Below are 23995 nucleotides of genomic sequence, written 5' to 3'. Positions count from 1 at the left end.
CCATTTCAGTACCCGGATCCTTCTCCTACGCAGCCTTGATGCTGTGATTGATGCAGAATGTGGTCTGGCATTATCTTGTTGAAAAATGCAGGGTCTTCCCTGAAAGAGATGACGTCTGGATGGGAGCATATGTTGTTCTAGAACCTGAATATATTTTTCTGCATTGATGGTGCCTTTCCAGACATGCAAGCTGCCCATGCCACACGCACTCATGCAACCCCATACCATCAGAGATGCAGGCTTCTGAACTGAGCGTTGATAACTTGGGTTGTCCTTGTCCTTGTAGTGTCCCACTAGGTATGGGTGGGCACTACACAAGGGTCAATTGGTGTGCGCGTTACTCCTACTCACAAGGAACAGAAATGTCATATTTAATTCTGCATTTAATGTATGTTTTAATGTGTTGTTATATGCAATGTACCCCTGTCTAATGCAGCAGCAGGCCTAGTTGGGTGTAGTTAGACATCCCAGACACTAGAGGGAGATAGGGAGCCCCTAGTATAAATGTCCAGGCCCAGACAGGGAGAGGGAGTGCAGAGTCAGGAGTCTGAGAAGACAGAGGTTAAGAAGCCTGCTCCTGACATGCAGCTGGATAGCCCTGGCTGCTAGTGATGTCCAGGACGCTGTTGAGAAGCTCCTGCTTGCCTGAAGAACAAGAGAGCCTAAGTTAGCTCTGAAGAGATACCCCAGTTGCAGGATTCAACCTCCTGGGAGAAACCGACAGTTATCCACCTGATAGGAGGAGGCGTCCCAGGGTAAGCAAAGTGACCCTGATGGGCAGAGGAACTTAGGAATCATAGCAAGCAGTATATTACTTGAGGAAGAAAGTAACCAAGGATAAAAGCCACCCTTTTAGGCATCCGGGCCTTGGGAGTTATCAAGCCAGAGCAGGAGTTCTATAAAGGACAGTGTAAAAGTACAACCTGCTGCTGAGTGCTTGTGGAATTTACCCTCAGTGTAACTTGCATGACTATTGCCTGCCATATTTGTGAATAAGCCCCTTCTGTGGAACTGTAATACAGAGACTATACTACTCCCTGCTGTACAAAGTTGGATTGTCCAGTAAAGTTTACGTTTGGTTCACTGCATACTTGTGTACCTTCATCTTTCCAACCACCAACCGGCGTGCCACCGTCCAAAGGCACTGGCGTCACGAATACCACAGGGACCTTGCCCCAGGCACATAAAATACCTGTAACATCCAGGGCACCTCAACCACCATCAGGCCTGGTCCCTATCTACAGAGCGTGCCCCAGAGGAACTGTGTCTACCTCTCCTTCACTGCCACGCGCCAGCCCAGGGTTCTTCAAATATAGTGAGTACCCTCGATTGCCCATAACTGTGACCTCACTTCGTCATACCCTGCAGGTCTGGCGTGTTGCATAAATTGGCGTCACGAACAGGATCCGAATATTCCTGCGCCATAGCGGATTTAAAAACTGTGTGCTGAAAGTTGTCTTAAAGTGACATGCCCCAATTGTTTTATTGAAAATTGCTGGGCCAAAGTGAACTGTAATAATTGCGGTGTGAAGATTGTGCTATATGGACTGTTTTCTGCTTATTTAAGTCACCGCTTGCTGTCAGTGAATAGACAGCTATTTTGCTCAAAGATGGCCGCTGAGCTTGCTTGAAATTGTTTGCTGCGTCATCTTCATCTTAAATTGGCGGTAAAAATTGGCGCCTTCTGCTAAAAGTGCGGGAAGGCTGTATGCTGGCGCCACCGCCCTGTCTGGACATTTGCATGTCTGCTGTAATGGACTCCGCCTCCCCCATACTGGAGTACCTGGGGGGCGGCCTCCCAGTGCAATGGGAGGATCTGTCTGAACTTATTGGCGCCACCCTGTCGCTCTCCAGAGAAGGATCGAGCATGTTGAGGAGTGAGGACTTTCCTGCTGAGATGTCCGCACCTGATTTACTAATGATGAATGTGACTGGTGTTGAGCAAGAGGATGCTCCACCGGCCTACTCTCCGGGACCGGAGAGACCCGCCTGCCCGCCACCGAGGACGCAACCGGAGACCTATTATGGCTCCTGGAGAGACTTCTTCCAGCCCTCGTTCAAGTGGTCCGCATTGATGGCAGAGATCCGGGAGGCCGCCATAAAGAAGACAACCAAAACCAAGATTTACTACGAAGAACTGGCAAAGACCGTTCACGAGTGCCACACTGACACACAACCCCGCCTGGAAAGGAGGATGGGGTTGGTTGTGGCCTTTGACAAGGACCGAGGCTTCGGTTTTATAAAAGACTACCTGACTGGACGAGACTTATATGTCAACAGGAGGTCCGTCAAGCGGAGTTACCTCCCAGAACGTCTACACAACCTCCGCGAGGGAGAGGAGGTTGAATTTACCCCTGCTGAGGGCCTGCGAGGCCCCTACGCCACTGCTGTGTCCCGTCCTAAGAAGAAGACAGAGGACTGGGACTTTGATGAGGACTACTCTGGCTGCGAGCGTGAGTCTGTGCGCTCTCCGGAGGACAACCCTGGCTGCGAGCGTGAGTCTGAATGCTCTCCAGGACCGGCCCATCACGCCTTCCAAGAACGGGGCTCTTTCATTGGCCCAAATGTGTTCTGGCAGCCGACAGTGGTAGAGAAGAGGGTTAGCCCATGGCCCTCACCTGAGTTGCCTCGCAGGGAGAAAACCGTACGTGAACTTCAGGATGCAGAGAGATTCAGAGCTGCCCTGGAGAATATCCGCAGAGGGAGGAAAGCGGACGCCTCGCCTGAGCCTGCAGCGGCTGCGCAGGACGAATCACCCACCTTCCAAGTGCCGACGGCGACAGCGGAGACCAGCGATCCCGACTCCGAAAGCCTGGACGACCAGATCGTGCGGCTGGAGCTCAAACTTCGGGAGCTACGCCAGACTGCCTCCGCCAGGATCCGGACTCCACCTGGCCTACAACGTAAGGACTCGGACGTCTCCGGGTCTAAGGTGAGAGTACCTGTACCTTCCAGCCGTCCCTCCTTTGTATCGGCACCTGCGGTGAGGCCTTCTTACGCTGTGCACCGGCGCACAGAGCCAGTCGTTCCAGAACCCACCGGACCGCTTGCAGCAGCGGTACCCAGGCCAGTGCAGCAGCCCACATTTGTTATGCCTGCTCCGGTGAGGTCAGCGACTTTGATTACCCCTAGGCCTATGGGGCCTATACCTATTAGGGGTCCGTTTATGTTGCAGTTGCCCCCCAATACTGTGTTGTGGGCACATCCATCTGTTGAATCGCAATACAGGCCCAATATACAAATGGAGCCAGGGAGCACCACTGAAATGCAAAGTGAATATGACATGCCCCTGTGAATTGGCCTGCTAGGCCCTTGATGTGTGCTTTATTTTGCCAAGGGATCCTAACGAAGACTTAACCCTTTCAGGACAGGAGTCCTTTGTTGTTTTGGCCCTCTGTTGCTGCTGCCAGTTACCCACGGCTCAGTGGAGGCGGTGAGCCACTGAAATACCACGTGCAGCAAGGCCATCTTGTTTACAGGACCTCCTGCCTGCTTTCTCAGAGTGAAAACCCAGTTGTGCCTGTTTTCATAAGTTGCACTCTTAACCCTTTAACCCCCTTTTCAGGTTGATTAAGGGTATTACAGCACTTATTTCTATAAGTATGCCATTTGAATAATGTGGACTATTTTATGTGCTGCTATTTTATTATGCAACTGGAATTTCAAGAATTGGGCCCAGGGATAGACTCTAATGCACATGAGCCTCTGAGATTTTGCTACTATTTTAAAGTATTGTGCCCAGAGATGGACTCCACCATGTGTGAGCCTCTGTGATTCTTACTGCCCTTTATAGCCTCCTTTGCCTATATCTCTACTTAGCTGTGGATTGAACAAAAAAAAAAAAGAACCTGGGTACGGACTCATTTTATATGCTTTGAGCCTCCAAGAATTGTTATTTAATTGTATTTACATTTTCCATGGACTACAACTGTTCTATCATGGACAATTTGCACTTAAGAGTATTATATGGACTATCCTGGTATTTACTGTTACGCTGTGCCAGGTCAGCGCCCCTGTTCCCATTGTTTTATCCTGAGAGAAGAGAACGACGCCCCTTTTCACCATTACTTGCTCCTATTCCAGTGGAACTGCCTAATATATGTATACATATAATGTATATTTTGCAAATGTAGATGTGTTTTCCTGCTTTGCTTTATTGTCCTCATTACAGGTGCAGTATCCAGCTGTGCAGGGACCCTCCATGTTGCGCCGAGGACGGGCAACGTTATAGCGTGGGTGTATGTAGTGTCCCACTAGGTATGGGTGGGCACTACACAAGGGTCAATTGGTGTGCGCGTTACTCCTACTCACAAGGAACAGAAATGTCATATTTAATTCTGCATTTAATGTATGTTTTAATGTGTTGTTATATGCAATGTACCCCTGTCTAATGCAGCAGCAGGCCTAGTTGGGTGTAGTTAGACATCCCAGACACTAGAGGGAGATAGGGAGCCCCTAGTATAAATGTCCAGGCCCAGACAGGGAGAGGGAGTGCAGAGTCAGGAGTCTGAGAAGACAGAAGTTAAGAAGCCTGCTCCTGACATGCAGCTGGATAGCCCTGGCTGCTAGTGATGTCCAGGACGCTGTTGAGAAGCTCCTGCTTGCCTGAAGAACAAGAGAGCCTAAGTTAGCTCTGAAGAGATACCCCAGTTGCAGGATTCAACCTCCTGGGAGAAACCGACAGTTATCCACCTGATAGGAGGAGGCGTCCCAGGGTAAGCAAAGTGACCCTGATGGGCAGAGGAACTTAGGAATCATAGCAAGCAGTATATTACTTGAGGAAGAAAGTAACCAAGGATAAAAGCCACCCTTTTAGGCATCCGGGCCTTGGGAGTTATCAAGCCAGAGCAGGAGTTCTAGAAAGGACAGTGTAAAAGTACAACCTGCTGCTGAGTGCTTGTGGAATTTACCCTCAGTGTAACTTGCATGACTATTGCCTGCCATATTTGTGAATAAGCCCCTTCTGTGGAACTGTAATACAGAGACTATACTACTCCCTGCTGTACAAAGTTGGATTGTCCAGTAAAGTTTACGTTTGGTTCACTGCATACTTGTGTACCTTCATCTTTCCAACCACCAACCGGCGTGCCACCGGCCAAAGGCACTGGCGTCACGAATACCACAGGGACCTTGCCCCAGGCACATAAAATACCTGTAACATCCAGGGCACCTCAACCACCATCAGGCCTGGTCCCTATCTACAGAGCGTGCCCCAGAGGAACTGTGTCTACCTCTCCTTCACTGCCACGCGCCTGCCCAGGGTTCTTCAAATATAGTGAGTACCCTCGATTGCCCATAACTGTGACCTCACTTCGTCATACCCTGCAGGTCTGGCGTGTTGCATCCTCTTTGGTCCGGATGACACGGCGTCCCAGATTTCCAAAAAGAACTTCGAATCGTGTCTCGTCTGACCACAGAACAGTCTTCCATTTTGCCACACTCCATTTTAAATGATCCCTGGCCCAGTGAAAACGCCTGAGCTTGTGGATCTTGCTTAGAAATGGCTTCTTCTTTGCACTGTAGAGTTTCAGCTGGCAACGGCGGATGGCACGGTGGATTGTGTTCACTGACAATGGTTTCTGGAAGTATTCCTGAGCCCATTCTGTGATTTCCTTTACAGTAGCATTCCTGTTTGTGGTGCAGTGTCGTTTAAGGGCCTGGAGATCACGGGCATCCAGTATGGTTTTACGGCCTTGACCCTTACGCACAGAGATTGTACCAGAGTCTCTGAATCTTCGGATGATGTTATGCACAGTTGATGATGATATATGCAAAGTCTTTGCAATTTTTCGCTGGGTAACACCTTTCTGATATTGCTCCACTATCTTTCTGCGCAACATTGTGGGAATTGGTGATCCTCTACCTATCTTGGCTTCTGAGAGACACTGCCACTCTGAGAAGCTCTTTTTATACCCAATCATGTTGCCAATTGACCTAATTCGTGTTAATTGGTCTTCCAGCTCTTCGTTATGCTCAAATTTATTTTTTACAGCCTCTTATTGCTACTTGTCCCAACTTTTTGGGGATTTGTTGACACAGTGAAAATTTGAATCAACGTATTTTTCCTTTAAAATGATACATTTACTCGGATTAAACGTTTGATCTGTCATCTACGTTCTATTAGAAATAAAATATTGACATTTGCCATCTCCACATCATTGCATTCAGTTTTCATTCACAATTTGTTTAGTGTCCCAACTTTTTTGGAATCCGGTTTGTAACAATATACATCTACATACTCTTTACCTTTAAAAGCATTCAAGGGCCCACTACAGAGAAGAATCATTTTGATCATGGCTTATATTGGGCTTATATCTGGTTATTGCCTAATACAGGTTTTTATGGGTAAAATGCTTAAAGGGGCTGTTGCATCAGGATAGGATCCTATTAGCACATATGGCTGTTATATAAGAGATCCCCCCTATTAGTCAGAAATGGCAGCCACTGCAGAATCCTGCTATTCTTCTAAAGAAAACAGTCACCAATTGACTTTGATGGGTGACATAACCAGCACTTCTGGCTTTGAAGAAATGTGGACACATCATCAGCTTCATCTACTGTAGCAATTACAGCTCATCGCCAGGACTGAGACGCTGGGTGATTAGTCATCATTGACTCTTACTGTATGCCTTATGCTGTGATCTAATAAGAATGTATTTGTTTTAACCTTCTTCCCTTTGTCATCATCTCTAAAGCTACAACTGGTATAGCATTCAGTCAACAGCTGTAAGAATAATCTTACTTAATCTTTCCTATCTCTTCCACTTTGGCTTGTGACTCCTACGGAACTGTCATCAATCTATGGCCAATAAAGGTGCAGAAGTAGCAGTCGCACCCGAGCCCCGGTGCTCGAAGGGGCCCAAGGCCCCTCTGCCATAGGATGAAACAGGCTGACATACTTTCCTATCTTGCAAAATCACATAGTTTTTCAAGAATATAGTTACATAGTACGGTTGAAAAAAAAAGCATCCATCAAATTGAATCAATATACAGTATATATATGTACATAGTACCCATACCCAGGTCTAATGCATTCATAAAAGAAACTGCAGCACTCTCCAGTCTTGTTTCTTTCAAGATTTATTCACCAATACGTTGCGATGTTTCGATCTGTGTGATCTTTCTCAAGCAACAATAGTTGGTGAATAAATCTTGAAAGACTGGAGAGTGCTGCAGTTTATTTTATGAATGCATCTGAAGTTGGGGAAGTCTGAGACTGGCTTCTGACACAGCGGGCACCACCACAGTAAGGAACGATATTTATTTTCTTGTTGTGCTGCTACAATTTTTCTTTTTTCTGCCATACCCAGGTGTAAGTGATTGATCAAGTTCAATCAAGGGATGAGAAAGGGTGTGGATGAAGAGAAGGGATGTGGGAAACTGAATTCTGTACATTTACATAATAATAAATGTTATTTCTTCTAATAATTTATCTAAGCATTGTTTAAATGCATCCACTGTTCCTGCAATTACCAAGTTGTGATGTTGCCTATTCTACAGATTTACAGTTCTTACAGTAAAGAATCCTTGACACCTCTGAAGACTGAACTTTTTTTTCTCTAGACGGAGGCAGTGCCCCCTTGTCTTTTGTGTGAATTTTACATGGAACAGTTTTTAACCTTATTTTTTGTACAGGACTCATATACTGTACTTATATAATTTAATCATGTCCCCCCTTAGAAATCTCTTCTCAATACTAAATAAGTTTAATTATTTAAATTTTTCCTCATAACTAAGACCCTCCAAGCCCCTTGTCAGTTTAGTCGTTCTTTTTTGCACTATTTCCAGCTCCAGAGCATCCTTTCTGTGACCTGGTGCCAAGAATTAAACTGCATATTCCAGATGAGGCCGCACCAACACTTTGTAAAGTGGTAATATTACATCTCTGACCCCCCGTGTTCATGCCTCTTCTAATACATGACAATATTCTGCTGGCCTTAGAAGCAGCTGATTAACTTTTTGCTGTTAATTAGTCCCTTCTCTACAAGGGACTCTCCCAGTGTTGTTCCCCCTAGGACATGATGCATGCAGATTATTAGTAACCACATGCATGACTTTACATTTATCTACAATGAATCTCATTTGTCAAGTTGATACCCAAGCTCTCAGAGTGTCTAGGTCAGCTTGTAGTTTATGGACATCTTCCATAGACAGCACAGTACTACATTTGCATAGTGCTACAGCTTGGTATCATCTGGAAAAATAGAAACCATCAGTGATATTAAGACCATCCACTTATTATCAATAAATAAGTTATAGGGTTATTTCCATCTCAGGCTTTCATGGCTAAGATGGGAGTAACCTAAGTAAGCAACGGCTAGAGGTGGGAAGAGTAATGGAAAGGGCTGAGCGGCTGCGCTATGCTGTTTTTGTAACTCCCATAGCAGAGTTACAAAAAACAGTATTGTTACTAATAAAACAGCAGAATGCAGTCATCGCAAATATTACTGTAACTCCAGCTAGCGCTTAATCAGGTTATTCCCATCTCGGCCATGAAAGGCAATAATAACCCTTTATATAATAGGGGACCCAGCACTGAACCTTGGAGTACACCACTTATAACCAGGGACCATCCAGAGTAGGAATCACTGACCACAACTCTTTGCACATGGTCCTTGAGCTAGTTTTCGATCCAATTGCGAACTATGCTATGTAAACCTATTATCCATTAGGAATCTATGAAGGACAATGTCAAACACCTTTGCAAAGTCCAAAAACACTATGGGGGGAGATTTATCAAGACTGGCTCTTTTTCTGCAATGGATGTAGTCCCTCCGCCAGTCTATGCGACTAAATAGAGATCTGGCTTCATTTGTGCCAGAAAACTGGCATAAATGAAGATAAATTTGTTGCAGCAGCTGATCACCTCCTCATAAAAACAAATTAGGTTAGTCTGACAACTGCTGTTCTTGGTAAAACCCTGCTGGTTGTTACTTGTGATATTTACAGCCAAATACTCCTGTATATTGTCCCTTAAGAGACAGTTTTAATTCTCCCATATTTCCCACTATGGAATAATATTTTTAAATAAGAATTTTTTTTAAATAGGAAAAAAATAAACACATGCAGTTAGGCATCGTTCACATTTCCATTTTTCACTGACACGTGCAGCCCTCATTTTTAGCGGACAGCACGCGTACCCATTGATTTAAATGTGTCTGTTCACATTTCAGCATTTTTTACTGACTGCAGGTCGGGGGCATGCATACTTGATCTCTGATGCGGACCAAGCATGTCCATTGAAGTCTATGGGTCCGTGAAAATCACTTACACAACACAGATGGCATCCGTGTTGTGTCCATGTTGCATCAGTTTTTTACTGAAAACTAATAGGAGATTCTTTGGCAATTAATTTTCAGCTGAGCAACTTCAGTGAATTACGGATGACACACGGATGGTAAAAACTGACACACAGACCAAGCCTGGATCCTTCATGGACATCTTCACTGATGAAACACATACTCTTTTTTTCCGCAGACGTGACACTGACAAGGAAATGTGAACGAGGCATTAGTCAGACAAAATTCATGTGCGTAGGGACCCTTAGAATTTTTTTCAAACAGGGTGTTACAGGGGTGAAGCACATGTATGGCATATGTCATACCTGTCAAAGAGTGTGCGTGTTTTATAAATATGTGTAATTATGCCAAGATAATTAGAAAATGTATATTTCATAATCGCAACCAATTTTTTACATAGGGCTAGAACTTCCCCTTCTGTGTGAAGACCCCAGAGACCAGCTCAAGTGGTCTCCGGGTGTGAGAACACAGCGACAGGCTGTCAACAGAAAAGCCAGCAGGGGTGCGCTCAGCTGACATCCTTGATGTGAGCGCAACCCTTGCTCGTTGTAAAGTTAAATGCAATCCTGCTGAATGGGAATAAACCCCTTCCTGTCCTGACTGGCAGGAAGGAGCTAATTCACCTTTTATAAAAAAAATTAAAAAGTAAAAAGCATAAACAAAAAAATACAGCAACATAAATAAAAAGTCCAAAAAAAAGTTATAGCTATAGTTATCAGTTTTAGCAAAAGTATAGTAGACTACACACACATACACATTTTACCTATTTTCTTTGATAGAAAAAAAAATATAAAAATATATTTATTAGGTTTAACAATAGTATAACAGACTGTGTGTGTAAAATATACAAATGTACATATATTTTTTTCCATTTTCTATCATAAAAATTTTCAAATATATAGGTATGGATTTTAGCTATATTTTAGTATAGTGTTTTAATTTTGTGCGTAAAATATAAAAAGATACGCATATTTTTTTCATTTATAAAAAACTAATAAAAAAGCCAAGAGCTTGAAATGTCCAAATTTCACAAAGATAAATTCCTTAGGGAGTCAACATTGAAAAAAATAGTCACTTGGAAGGAGTTTCTAATGTTTTGGCACTGAACACCATCTGTTGTCGGAAGTATGGTGCCATATGGTGCCAATCCAAAAAGCACTCCAATCCTTTGATGTCTTGCAATAGTCCTAAATTACACAAGTAGCATCCATTTTCAAGGTACAAACGTACAGTAATGGTTTTAGGAATGTTTAGAAATAAGAAATAAAAAATAACAAGAAATAAGAAATGAAAAAAACAACCTTTTTTCCATCATTTTCACAGTTTTTCCTTCAATACTTTTAAAAACATATTTTATCTGTCATCTAATAGGACAAAAGAAAGGTGTAAGGTGTCATGTGAAAAATAATATCAAGTATGTGTAGGTTGGCTCAGAAATTTAATAGTTATTTGCAGTTAGATAGGCCCACTGTTAAAATGTAAACATTGGCCTGGGAAGGAAACGAGGTAAGCACTCTGGTAGTAAGGTAGTTAATATAAAAAAAATTACAACCCCAAAAAATAATATATCTGTACACAACAAATTATTCAGTATTTTTAAAAATTTTTTTGTCTTTTTACTTCCTTTACTTGGGGATTAATCTGCATAAGTAAAGGATGTATGATCATACCCGTATATCTTCCGGATCCAAACTGTGTTCACTCCAAGCAGAGGTGATACTGCTGTTTAGGTAAGATCCAGATCTTCCCATGTCCAGCTCATCTTCATAGGCTTCAGCAGCGATGTCATCCCTTGGATTATTATGTGAGCGAGAAAACTGTAATAATAGAAGATAATAGAAAAATATATTTTTTTAAAAGGATTTGTACCTTTTGCCAGAGTAAAAGTAGCCATACATGTTCTGTTTGTCAATTTCTAAAAAAATTACAGTTAGAATTGCAGTTGGTTTATGAACCTATCATTTAGGGTCAGTTCACACATAGGTTTTATTTGGTTTTATTGATTACTGATTGGTTTTCTTTTGTGTTGCTGTTATACCTAGAGGCTCAGCTCTCTCTGCAACTGCTCTCCATTTTGATGAAGAGGGCCAGTTGTGATGCCGTTTTCACTGCCTGGCCCTAGGAGCGCTGTCTTCTCAGTGACAGAATGGCTTCCATTAGGCCTTCTGAAAGCTCTTAGGCCTGTCATAGCAAAGTTCCAACAAGTCCGCCTGTAGCAGGGCTTGACAGAAATGCTTCAATTTTTGTGGGTTATTGGAAAACATCCTGGGAAAGACAAGTCTCCAGGACACAGTACAGAGCTGTCCTATGTATGCCTCCTTCTCAAACCCCACTATCCTTGCAAAAGCATATTTGGTAAGAGATCTACCTCTGTTTCGGGGACATGGTGTTATGTAGAGCTGTTCAGTCAGTTTGTAATTGTTACTCAGGGAGTTATTATTGTTAGGCATGCAATCCTATGTATAGGCAGCCATTTTATCATGTGCCTTCACTGTTAATGTAATGTTATAGTACATGCTATCTTATACGTAATACTTATACATGCTATTTTGTATTCTTGTAGTTTTGCCACACATAAACAATCTCTCACCTACGCTCACCGTGCAGAGAGTACAACCTGTTCACCAATAAACAAGTTAGACTACAAAGAACGGTCCTCTTATTTGGAAGACAGGAATGGTTTGTGCTGAATGTCAGACTGCACGCTGTGTGAACGTGTATGAAGACAGAACAGTAAAACAGATGCTAGTCACCAGCGATAGTGGATCTGACTATACGGACCCGCCATCACACACGCGGTCCTGCATACAAGATTCCAGCGGCTGCTATACAGTCACAAGAAGTGAGAGTGCAGCCCCTAGCAAGTGCAGCACAATCCAGACCACGCTGAAGCCCGTCCCTACCTAGACTGAGCCTGCACAGAGACATTAAGAAGCAAAAAGGCATACAATGTTCACTAGCCAGGCATCATCATTCAGGACCAGGTCACAAGCAAGCCGCTCTACCAAGTCCTCAATAAAAGAAATTGCTGCTCTCATCCGTACAGAAGCTGAGGCTGCAAAAGTAAGGTCTTCCTTTGCTGCACAAGAGATGCAACTAAGGAGAAAGCATGCATGCAAGCGTCACTGGTAAAACTCGCCGCAGATAAAGAAGCGGCAGCCGCAATAGCCAAAGCAAAATACCTAGAAGTCATGGAGTTCCCCGAATCCGAGAAACACAGCCAAGTACATTTACTTAGGCCAGACCTAGGTCAACAAGATCCAGCACAGTGCATCTCAGAATATGTCCATCAGCATCCCAAGACCAAGGAGAACTATGATCCAGTACATCAGAGTGTCAAAGATCCTACCTTGAACCGCAGGACGGTATACGAGCAGGACGGTATTCGCATCAGAATGGTACTATTCAGACTGCCCTAAGCCAGAAACCCCTAAAAGGTATAGTGATACACCACACACGCAGCATAAGAACAGCATACCAGCTAGTATCTGCACTAACCAGGCTGCCATTGACTTTGCCAAGTTCTTTGCCAAACAGGAGCTGGTTACCAAAGGACTTACAAAGTTCACCGATCCGGCCGAAAACAGCAGGGCATGGCGAGCCTCCTTCCAGAACACCATAAGGGACTTAGATCTTTCCTGTAGTGAGGAGTTAGATCTCTTGGTAAAGTGGCTTGGAAGCACTCGGCTGAACACGCCAAAAGAATCAGGGACATTAACATAAACTATCCGGGCAAAGGCCTAAATATGGTGTGGGAAAGACTTGAGTGTTATGGGTCAATAGAAGCTATAGAAAATGCTTTATATAAGAGAATTGACAATTTTCCCAGAATAGTGGGTAGGGGTTACCAGAAGCTTAGGGAACCCAGTGACTTGTTGATAGAGGTACAGGTTGCTCAGGCAGAAGGAGATCTGCCAGTGCTAGCATTCCTGGACACTGCCAGAGGTGTCAATCCGATTGTCCCAAAACTTCCTTATAACCCACAGGAAAAGTGGATCATGCATGGTTTTCATTATAAAAAGGTTCATAACGTACCATTTACCCCCTTCAGGGTGTTTGTAGACTTTGTTACTCAACAGGCAAGGATCAGAAATTATCCCAGTTTTGATTTTACTCATGTCCCACTACCCCTGGTGACAAACCTGATAAAACACCAGTGGCAGTCCACAAAACTAATGTTTCCTCTACAGGTTCTTACAGGCAGTTTAAGTCTTCTCAAGAAGAGAACAAACCCAAACAATGACCCCTGCTCAAGAAACCACATCCTCTACTAAAATGCAGAGCCTTCAGGGAGAAGTCTTTAGAGGACTGCAAAGATTTCCTGAAAGAAAACAACACCCGCTTCAGGTGCTGCACTACAACATCAACCTTAGCAAGGAACTGTAAGGTCAGTGTGACATGCATAGAATGCGGTAACACAGAACACAACTTGGGTTTACAACCAGGACTACCCTCTCAGGTATCATCCCAAGCAAATGAACATTACGGAAAGGAGGTAGACACTGACACCCCAGTATTCACTTCTTAGTATACAGAGATCTGTAAAGGACTCGTAGAAGGGAAGTCCTGCTTAAAAATCTGCCTTGTCAGAGTGTATCTGGTCGGCCACTGAGATAAGGTAATTAAGGTGTATGTAATCTTAGATGATCAAAGCAACAGGTCTTTAGCTAAATCCACCTTCTTCGACACCTTCAACATCGTAGGGCCCGATTCTCCCTACTCCTTAAGGACATGTGCTGGTACCGTTGAGACGGTGGGGAGGAAAGCAACTGGGTACAAGGTAGAATCCGTGGATGGTCAGACCTGCTTGTCCCTGCCAACCATACTGAATTGCAATCATATTCCTAACAACCGGTCTGAGATACCTACACCAGAAGTAGCAGCATACCACCTCCACCTGAGGTGTATAGCTCTCCTGATACCAGAACTGCACCCAGAAGCCCCGATAGTCTTACTTCTTGGAGTTCATAAGGCTAGACAGATTAATGGTCCCCAAAATGCTCCATACACCCAGAGACTTGACCTAGGATGGGTCATCATAAGAGACATCTGTCTAGGAGGAGCACACAACACAAGCCGACCTCAGTCAACAGTATGCTCACCAACACACTTGAAAATGGATGTCTTTCCTTATTTCAGCCATGTCAGAGCAGTTTCCTGATAAAAGAATTGCCACACAGCGCTCCCGTACCTTGTATTTTCACAGATCCTTCCTGTGAAGACCACACCTGCGATGGTGAGCAAGATCACATAGGGTGCACAGTCTTCCACAGGACAAGAGAAGACAATAGGGTTGCAATGTCCATAGAAGACAGGCTGTTCTTGGATATCATGGATCAAGGAATAGTAAAAGACAAGCAAAAAAAGCTGGGTTGCACCTTTACCGTTTAAACCCTGGAGACTACGCTTACCTAACAGCAAAGAACTTGTCTACAGCTGATTTATTTAGAACAACCATGCAGAAATGGCACCCGCGCTCCAAGACTCCAAGAAGTGTTGGTACTTGCCCATATTCGGCATGTATCATCCTAAAAAAAACAGGGCAGATAAGAGTAGTATTCGACTCGAGCACTAGGTGTGAAGGCGTCTCACTAAACAATGTCTTACTGTCTGGTCCAGACCTCCACAACAGACTTCTAGAGGTACACCGTACTTCTTCGCTTCCACAGAGATTCTGTAGCATTTATGGCCAACATACAACAGATGTTCCACTGCTTCCTCGTCAAGGAAGATCATCTGGTACCGCAACAACGACCCCAATGAAGACATTGTAGAGTACCGAATAAGGGTGCACATCTCCGGAAACAGTCCATCCCCTGCAGTCGCTATCTATGGTCTCAGACACTCAGTCTGAAAGGGTGAAGCAAAGTATGGGTTGAATGTCAGGTCCTTTGTGGAAAAAAGATTTCTATGTGGACGACTGCTTGAAATCTACACCCACGAACGAGACTGCAATCACTCTCCTGAAAAGGGTTCAAGAAATGCTTGCTCTATCTAATCTGAAGTTGCACAAAATCGCCTCCAACAGCTGTGAGTTAATGGAGGCCTTCTCACCCCAAGACCATTCAAATGATCTAAAGCACTTGGATCTTAGCACAGACTCCCTTCCCATGCAGCGGAGCTTTGGTTTGCTCTGGGATTTGAAGGCAGACACATTCACCTTCCAAATCAGCAAGGAAGAAAAGCCATTCACACGCAGAGGAGTCCTGTCTACCATAAACAGCTTATATGATCCTCTGGGATTCGTAGCGCCTGTTACTATCCAAGGCAAAATGATGTTGAGACTTCACCACAGAGACGTCTGATTGGGATGATTCACTTCCCATGGAGAAAAAAGACCTGTGGACAGGTTGTGGCATGACCATCTACTGAAGTCAAGATCCAAAGACTGTATATTTTCTGTGATGCTTCAGTCAAGGCAATTGCAGCTGTAGCATACCTAAGGACAATAGAGGTCAATGAACAATGCCATATAGGGTTTGTTATGATCCGGACCAAACTGGTGCCACTCCACAAACACACGATACCCAGACTGGAACTCTGCGCTGCTGTGCTTTCAGTGGAGTTAGCTGAACTTATGACAGGAATGAACCTGGAAATTGAAGAAGTCGAGTTTTAAACAGACAGCAAGGTAGTCCTAGGATATATTTAAAGCTGAATATTTTTTAATAATTTTGTTTTTGTGTGGGCATATCTTTTGTCCCTGTGTAGGGGTACAAGTTTGTAGGTTATATGGTTGTATATGCATGCCTTTGTTAATGCTGGATGTGGCTTCTTAGATTTTTCTTATGCACAACTATGGCTTGTACCTTAGAATAAAAAAGTCAAAAAAGAGAAAACTAATGACCCATCATGATTTTCTTGTTTATCTGAAAAAGTCCTCCTGTATTTATATATAAATGGAACGAGCCTGGGCGGGAGGCAAGAGGATAGGAGTGGTGGAGGACAATGGTAGTAGTCCCTCACAGTGGATATGGGTCCTTCCTAGCGCTCCCTGGGCATTTTCCATTATTTTGCAACTGCATTTTTTGTGGCTTTTTTTGTGGTACAATCACCAGCTCCAAAATTAGTAAAGGGCAAATATGAAACTGGCTGCCCTGTTACATGTGCACTTGGCAGCTAAAGGCATGTGTGTTGGTCCCATGTTCATATGTGTCCGCATTGCTGAAAAAAATGCTGTTCTAATATAGAAAATGAGCCTCTAGGAGCAACGGGGCGTTACCATTACACCTAGAGGCTCTTCTGTCTCTGCAACTGCCACGCCCTATCCACTTTGATTGACAGGACCAAGCATGATCACGTTTACACTGCCTGGTGCTGTCAATCAAAGTGCAGAGGTCGCAGCAGTTGCAGAGAGAGAAGAGCCTCTAGGTGTAATGGCAACGCCCCCATTGCTCCTAGAGGCTCATTTGCATATATTAAAACTCTATTTTTCTCAGCAATGTGGGCACATATGAACACGGGACCAACACAGATGCCTTCAGCTGCCAAGTGCACATGTAACAGGTCAACCAGATGCCCTTTAATTTTATAGCATGTACTATGAAATAGTTATTATAATTTGCGGCCCACGGCCCACTTGTAATGTTTTTTATTGATTTTACATGGTTCATTTAGAGTATTGTTGTTGGTATTATTAATAAAGTTATTTATTATTAAATAGATTTTGAGTTTTGCGATTTCCATGATTTAGGGTTTATACACATGAACGTATTTTTTTTCCGCATCTGATTCGCACTTTTTGCTGATCAGATTCAGATCCATTCACTTCAATAGGGCCTTAAAAGATGTGGCCAGCACATCGTGCTCTGTCTGCATCTGTATGTCTTTTCCATGGCACCCACAAAAATATAAAACATGTCCTATTTTTGTCCTCATTACGGACAAGGATAGGATTGTTCTATTATGGGTCGGAAATTCCGTTATGCAAAATGCAGAACGCACACGAGCGGTATCCATGTTTTTCACAAAATAGGCTACAGTCGTGTGCATGAGCCCTATATAGGCATTGTATGTGAAGTTGAGTTTCTTGGTAATGGAGGCGGGTGTATCTAACAAGTTTTTAAATTAGTTTAAAGTTTATTTTTTGAAAGTTCAGGGATCTGAAAATGCTATTTATGTGAAGGATGTAAATTGGATAATAATTACCTTGGGTATTAGCAACAGTCCCACAGTTACGGTCACAGTCAGATGAGTGTGAACAAAAAATAGTATCAGCATCCAGTCTGGCTGAAGTTTCTTTGCAAACACAAACCTGTAATAGACATACAATACGGAATAAAGAGACTCTTACAAACTGAGGATATTCTGTAAAGAGTAGTCCAAATCATACATATAGGGGATCATTTACTATGCTGAAATACGCCTAAATTAGGCATATTTCAGCCGCTATCTGCAACTTCACCTGCTCACGCCAGGTCTAAAATTGTGGGCCTGGCGTGGTCGGGGAAGTGGACGGGACAGGAGGCCCATCTCATTCACCATTTTCTATGCCTGCTTTAGCTGTAGAAAAAGGTCTAAATGTAAGACAGCTCAGCAGCTGTCTTACATTTAGAACTGGCGCTGAACTTATGGAGAGGCCTCTTCGTAACTTCGACGAATCCACCACCAGTTTAGGGCTTTATTAAGACTGGCGTCTTTTAAATGCCGGTCTTAATAAATGTGCCGTATGTATACTGTATATATCTTACAGAAAATGCTCAGTAAGTTTGATACATTGCACTCATATTTTGTACTGATCCTGAATAGTGTTGAGTGAAGCAAGCGTCGGATGCTTCATCCGAAGTCGCTTCATTCAAAACTTCGGAATAATACTGTACGGAGATCTGTCTCCGTACAGTATTAGAATGTAAGGGCTCCAATGAGATGCTGCAAGTTATTCACGAAGTTGCGCGTGACTTTGTTGAATAACTTCGGTAGTTGATTTTTAAAGTGAAAAAACACTTTAAAACTTGAAACTGAACTCGGCTTTGGTTCCGATGTACTAGTCGGAAATTAAGCCGAGTTCGGTTTCAAGTTTTAAAATGTTTTTCCACTTTCAAAATCAGCTACTGAAGGTTTTTAACAAAGTCACGCGCGACTTCGTGAATAACTTACTTCGGCTCATTGGAGCCCATACATTCTAATACTGTATAGAGATAAATCTCTGTACAGTACTATTCCAAAGTTTTGAACGGAGCGAGTTTGGATGAAGCATCCGAAGATCGCGTCGCTCAACAGTAATCCTGAATTACAGTGTGTTATAACATAGAGCTGCATTCACTATTCTGCAGGTTGTTATTAGAAACCGTCAACAAGCTTTCAGCAGACACCCCTATTATAAGAGTTTGGCTTCCACAAAGCAACTAAATATTAAACTTCTCCTTCATCAGATTATTGTACAGTGCTTGTAAAAACTACAAATTAAAGGGATTCTGTCACCTCGTTTTAGCTTATACAGCTGTGGACATGCACAGCTAGATCGCCGCTAGCATGTCCGCAATATACCTGTCCCATAAACAAAATAAAAGGACACAGCTTTATGGGACAGGTATATTGCGGACATGCTAGCGGCGATCTAGCCGTGCATGTCCGCAGCTTTATAAGCTAAAACGAGGTGACAGAATCCCTTTAAGCTCTTTGCAGACTTTGAACTGGTAAGGAAGTTTCAAGAATTGTAAATGTCGCTCTGGATTGGCTGCACCATGAAATCAATAATAGTTAACCATTGGTAATGTTTGTAAAAGTTACTTAATTTTTTTTTGTAGATCATTCATATTAGTATACTGTAAAATGTCATTCAATGGATACGGTGCACAGTATACAAATACCGGAGCTATTTATAGTGCTCTGTATTCTGGCACTGGTTCAGTCACAGGGCTGCCAAAATAATATTCTTTAAAGGGGTTGTTCCATCTGGGACATTGATGGCTCATCACTAGGATATGCCAACAATCTCAGATAGGTGTGGGTCCCACCTCTGGGACTCACTACTATCTAAAGAACATTTCCACAAAGTGAAGGAGAGCAAATGAGCCTCTAGGAGCAACCCACACTGCAGGAAAAAAGGTGTGGGTGCCAATCCTTCCGCCCTCCGGATCCAGCCTCATGGTACGCCTAGGCCGACAGGTGTCCGACTACATCGGGTTAATGGCCAATGTGGACGCTCTGAGAAGAAAGGAACCCCTGGACGACTAGGTGTGCAGGCTTGACCTGTGGCCAGAGCTGGCACAATTTGCCATGAAACTCTTGGCTTGCCCCTCGTCGAGTGTCCTGTCCGAAAGGACGTTCAGCGCAGCAGGGGGATCGTGACCGATAAGAGCACTCGCCTAGCTCACGACAGTGAGGGCTACCTCACATTTCTAAAAATGAATGAGGCATGGATCTCGGAGCAATTCAATGGTCCTTGTCTTACTGTATGTATACACAGTGGCATAAAAGGCCTTTTCTGTCAGGTGAATGCCAAATTTTTAGGGCCCCTACTCCAGTGGCTTACAGTAAAATTTTTATCCAGTGACCGCCTAATGTACCTCCAGCCACATAATCACTTGTTCTTTTCTGTCAGGTGAATGCCTAATTTTTGGGGCCTGTACTCCACCGGCCTACAGTAAAATTGTTATTCAGTGACCGCCTAATGTACCTCCAGCCACATAATCACTTGTTCTTTTCTGTCAGGTGAATGCCTAATTGTGAGGGCCTGTACTGGTCTATAGTAAAATTATTATCCATTGACCGTCTAATACACCTTCAGCCACAGAATCACTTGTTCTTTTCTGTCAGGCGAATTCCAAATTTTTGAGGCCTGTACTCCACTGGCCTACAGTAAAATTGTTATCCACTGATCGCCTAATGTACCTCCAGCCACATAATCACTTGTTTTTTTTGTCAGGTGAATGCCTAATTTTGGGGCCTATACTCCCGTGGTCTAAAATAAAAAATTTCTAGGCTTCATCAGGGCACATTTTTGAGAGTTTTTTTTTTTTTTACGCATAAAAATGGCCACTGATTAAAATTTTTATTTTTTGTGGGAATTTTTGCCATTGATCCCCCTCTGGTATGTCACTGTCTATGTTGTCGCACTATTTGTGCACTTCTAGTAAGTATTTGGTGACTGCAAATGTGACCTGAAGGTTTTTCAGATTCGCCTGCCATTAAAGTTAATGGGGCCCGCCGCGAACACGAGTTTGCGAACATTTGATGTTCGTCCATCACTAATGGTAACTTTATGCATAGTTTTAACAAATAAAAAAAACATACTTATAGATTGTAGGTGAGAGCAATATTCAGACCACTTACATGTTAGCTAATTATATAGTGAATACCACAAGACAAATCTGCCCTTCTACAAATGAGGTTCCTTACCTACTGGTGTGGAATATCACTGAGATAATGAGCTCATTGTGAACGGCTACAGCCATATAGCGAGGCTCGTGGAAGGCAGAGGGGACAGTCCGCACTGCATAACACAGGAAGATACCCCAAAGGAGGAATAAAAATTCACCTAAAGAAGATAAAGAGGGCAAGTGTTAAAATCTGTTCACAAATCATGAGGCATCCATTTATAGGAGCAAGTGGTTGATATATTAATATAACCATAACAAATATAAACACAGCTTCGGCTGAAATGCAAACATTTAATACTATGCACATGTCCTAGCATTTCCAGTCTGTGTAGGAGCTTACCTATAGTGTGTCCATATGTACACAGCTGTATTAGCCATAGGTGAAAACTGAAGTTCCTTGGGCCCAGTGCAAAATCTGTAATGGGTACTATGCAACATGTGTCATTTATAATAGTGGTGTCTTCTTATATGCGCCCCCATCAACGCCATCTTTCCTGTCAATTCATGACACAAAAGGCTCCTTTGGAGGCTTTATTCCAGAGGTACAGTGTTGTTAGTCGGTGGGCTTACACCTCTATATACCAAGACAGCTCCACAACTCCTACTTCAGAACATTATGTTTCTGCACAACTGGATTATTTTTTTGACAGTTTTGTATTTAACATGGACTTTGGCACTCATGGTGGATATCTTACTCAAGTCATTACCTGGATAATAATTGGCAAGCGCTGATCCCTCAATTGTTTCCTGCACCCTTAAAAACCATAAATGTTCCACCTAGAACATTATCATTACCTTTGTGCCAGTGTGCAAATAATGTTGAATCCACATAGTGTCCATTAAATGGTGTCAAATGCTATGTAATAAGCCAGTATGGTAATGTCAGTCACAAAGTAGTTTCCATACACCAACCACACAGTACTATTCATTCACAAGGTTTGCATGCAAGAGGTCAGCTTTTAGTGGTGGCCATTCAGTACAGCAGGTATCTGCAAATGGTTTGTTGTTAAAATTTAGTGTAATGTTATGTAATGCTATGTGTTGTACCCAGAATGGCTATGCCTTGTATAGGTATGGCCAGGGTTAACAACCCTGGCTCAGCCTTTTTAGGGAGAAGCAGGAGTGGACTGGTCCCGAATCCTAGTTTAAAGTAGAAAGCCCAAGGGAGAATTTGTAGGACTAACGGATCTCTGTAAGATTTACAGCAAGAGAGAAGGAGAGATTGGAGAGATAGAGAATCTGCATGGTCAAGCAAGGAGTCAGTCTGCAAAGTAACCTGCATTTACAGCTATTCAGACTTTGCTTCCGTGAAGGGGTAACGAGTTGGACACTTGGACACTATTTGACCAATCGTAGTTGCATGCCACAGCAGCATTATTGTAAAAATACAGTTACTAGCCAGAGATTCTACTGATACAGACCATAACAGAGGGCCATAACTTCCAGCGATGCCAAAAGCCATGCATTGCTACCTGGGAAAGGAGTTGAACTACGTGCAGATGAGACTGTTTCCTTGTTGTTCGATGTACTACAACTCCCATTTTCTACTATAGTAAAGAGAGACGTTTATTCTATTTAAAGCTGGCCCAGTTAAGTGACTCCTACATAACCACACACTGGCCATTACATGCTCTACATGCCCTGCCTTTCACCCATACAACTACCAACATCAAGGGCACCCCAAACTATCAGAGTCAGAGACATGTACCACTCCCATACTTTTCTCCAGCCAATTAAAGGCTCGTTACAGTACTTGAGCCTGACACACAACCAACCTTGAAGATGGCACTTTAATAAATGCAGACATAGCACAGTTTAAGGGAACAGAACCCTACCACAAGGGAAGGTGCCTTTTAGAGCCAAAGAGTGCCCTAAGGCAGGGAGCTGCAGACAGGAAGTGAATAGGTCACAGAGACCTAGTATGGATGGGACATAGCATCAATACTTCTTTGACCTTGTCCACCGGGAAGAATCAGGAAGATTATGCTGACGGACACAGACTGCCAGGGAAGGTAGGTTAGTATCCCAGCAGCTGTGCCCTCTGGAGCAAAGACATGCCAACTGTGAGATTTTGCTGGTCATTAAACAGCTGACACCTTTAGTTATAGAAACCAAGTGTTGATGTTGAATATTAGTGTGCATGCTCAAGGTTAGGTGCTACTTTGCCCTCCACCATAGGTGCTTCAAGAACCTATCAGTAAGGATGTAAAGTACTTGGGCACACTCATCACCAGCACCATGGAGTTTGCATGTTCTTTATTTCCTCCCACAATCCAAAACATATTAAAAACATAATGTTGATCATTTCTGTACAGTGCTGTGGTATATGTGGGTGCTGCTACAGCATCTAAGGAACAGGAATGAAAGTTAGTAAAAATATTTCCTTTTCAATTATTTCTTTTCCATCACATTAGTCCACTGTAATCCCAAAACTCTGTAGTATTTGCTCATTATGATCAGAGACATTATCAAAGAACGAGGCTTAAAAGTAACATTAAGCGTGTCTTAAACTTTAATGTGTTCGCTGAGATAATGAAAATGAATCAAGTGTCCTACTTTGAAAAGATTTAAGGAAATTGTAGCTGCTCATTTGCATGATATTAACATATCCATGCATTTTAAGATAAGCAACATTGAAATGAGTTTATAGGGGCGGGTGACAAAATGTTCACGAGCCATAAAATGTATCACAAACAATGCAGAGAAAGTATGGTGAGAAGTCTTATGAGTCTTAAAACTATAGTAGAACTTTTCAACTTGAACCCAATGAAATTAGAACGTTTACCAATACATAACCTACCTAAAATTTTTAGGTAAGTCCCCCAATAAACTGGAACACACCAGAGAACGTAAGTGACTCGGTGGTTCACTGCAAAAAAAGGGTTAATGCTGTGATTTACTGCTAAAAAGGTTATTATTGACTAATTATATGGTGCTAAATGTGGTTACTTTTATTCTGTTATGCACAATGTGCTTCAAAAGGCTGCATATGAGTAGTAAATAGGCAGTCTGTTACAGTTGCTGGGTGGTGAGCTGGCTCCACTTTCTCCTTAGTAGAAGTAGTGGTAGTGTGTGCTGCTGCCAAATAGGCCCAGACTGAAGCCTGTGAATTGCATACCAGAGAAAGTAACTGTGCTAAGAGACAAGCTCTGAGGGAGAGCAGACTGGACATCTACAGTTGTTTTAGGACCATTAAAAGGACTGTGGGTGGATCGCTAAGGTAATGCATGCTTATGGCTTTGGACTTTGCTGCAAGTGGTTAGGGTTAATTGCTTCCGGCACCACCATACAGACTGGCCATCCAATCTAGGATTGTACTCTGCAGCTGGGAACCGCAGATATATTGAGAGAAAGAATTGACATGCCTTTTGGAAG

General features: G+C 43.1%; 1 protein-coding gene across 1 annotated transcript in view; it reads right to left on the bottom strand.

Annotated features, from left to right (window-relative positions):
- GPR158 (G protein-coupled receptor 158) overlaps positions 1–23995 on the bottom strand; it is a 443660-nt gene that overhangs the window by 34252 nt on the left and 385413 nt on the right. The window contains exons 8-10 of the mRNA XM_044294904.1: positions 20640–20778; positions 17448–17553; positions 10970–11116 (exon numbers count right to left, since the gene is read on the bottom strand). Of these exons, the coding sequence (XP_044150839.1) occupies positions 10970–11116; positions 17448–17553; positions 20640–20778 (392 nt within the window). The remainder of the gene's footprint in view (positions 1–10969; positions 11117–17447; positions 17554–20639; positions 20779–23995) is intronic.

This window comes from Bufo gargarizans, chromosome 5 (assembly GCF_014858855.1).
Source record: "Bufo gargarizans isolate SCDJY-AF-19 chromosome 5, ASM1485885v1, whole genome shotgun sequence".
NCBI classification, from domain to species: Eukaryota; Metazoa; Chordata; class Amphibia; order Anura; family Bufonidae; genus Bufo; species Bufo gargarizans.
This window is presented reverse-complemented; position numbering and strand designations above follow the sequence as displayed.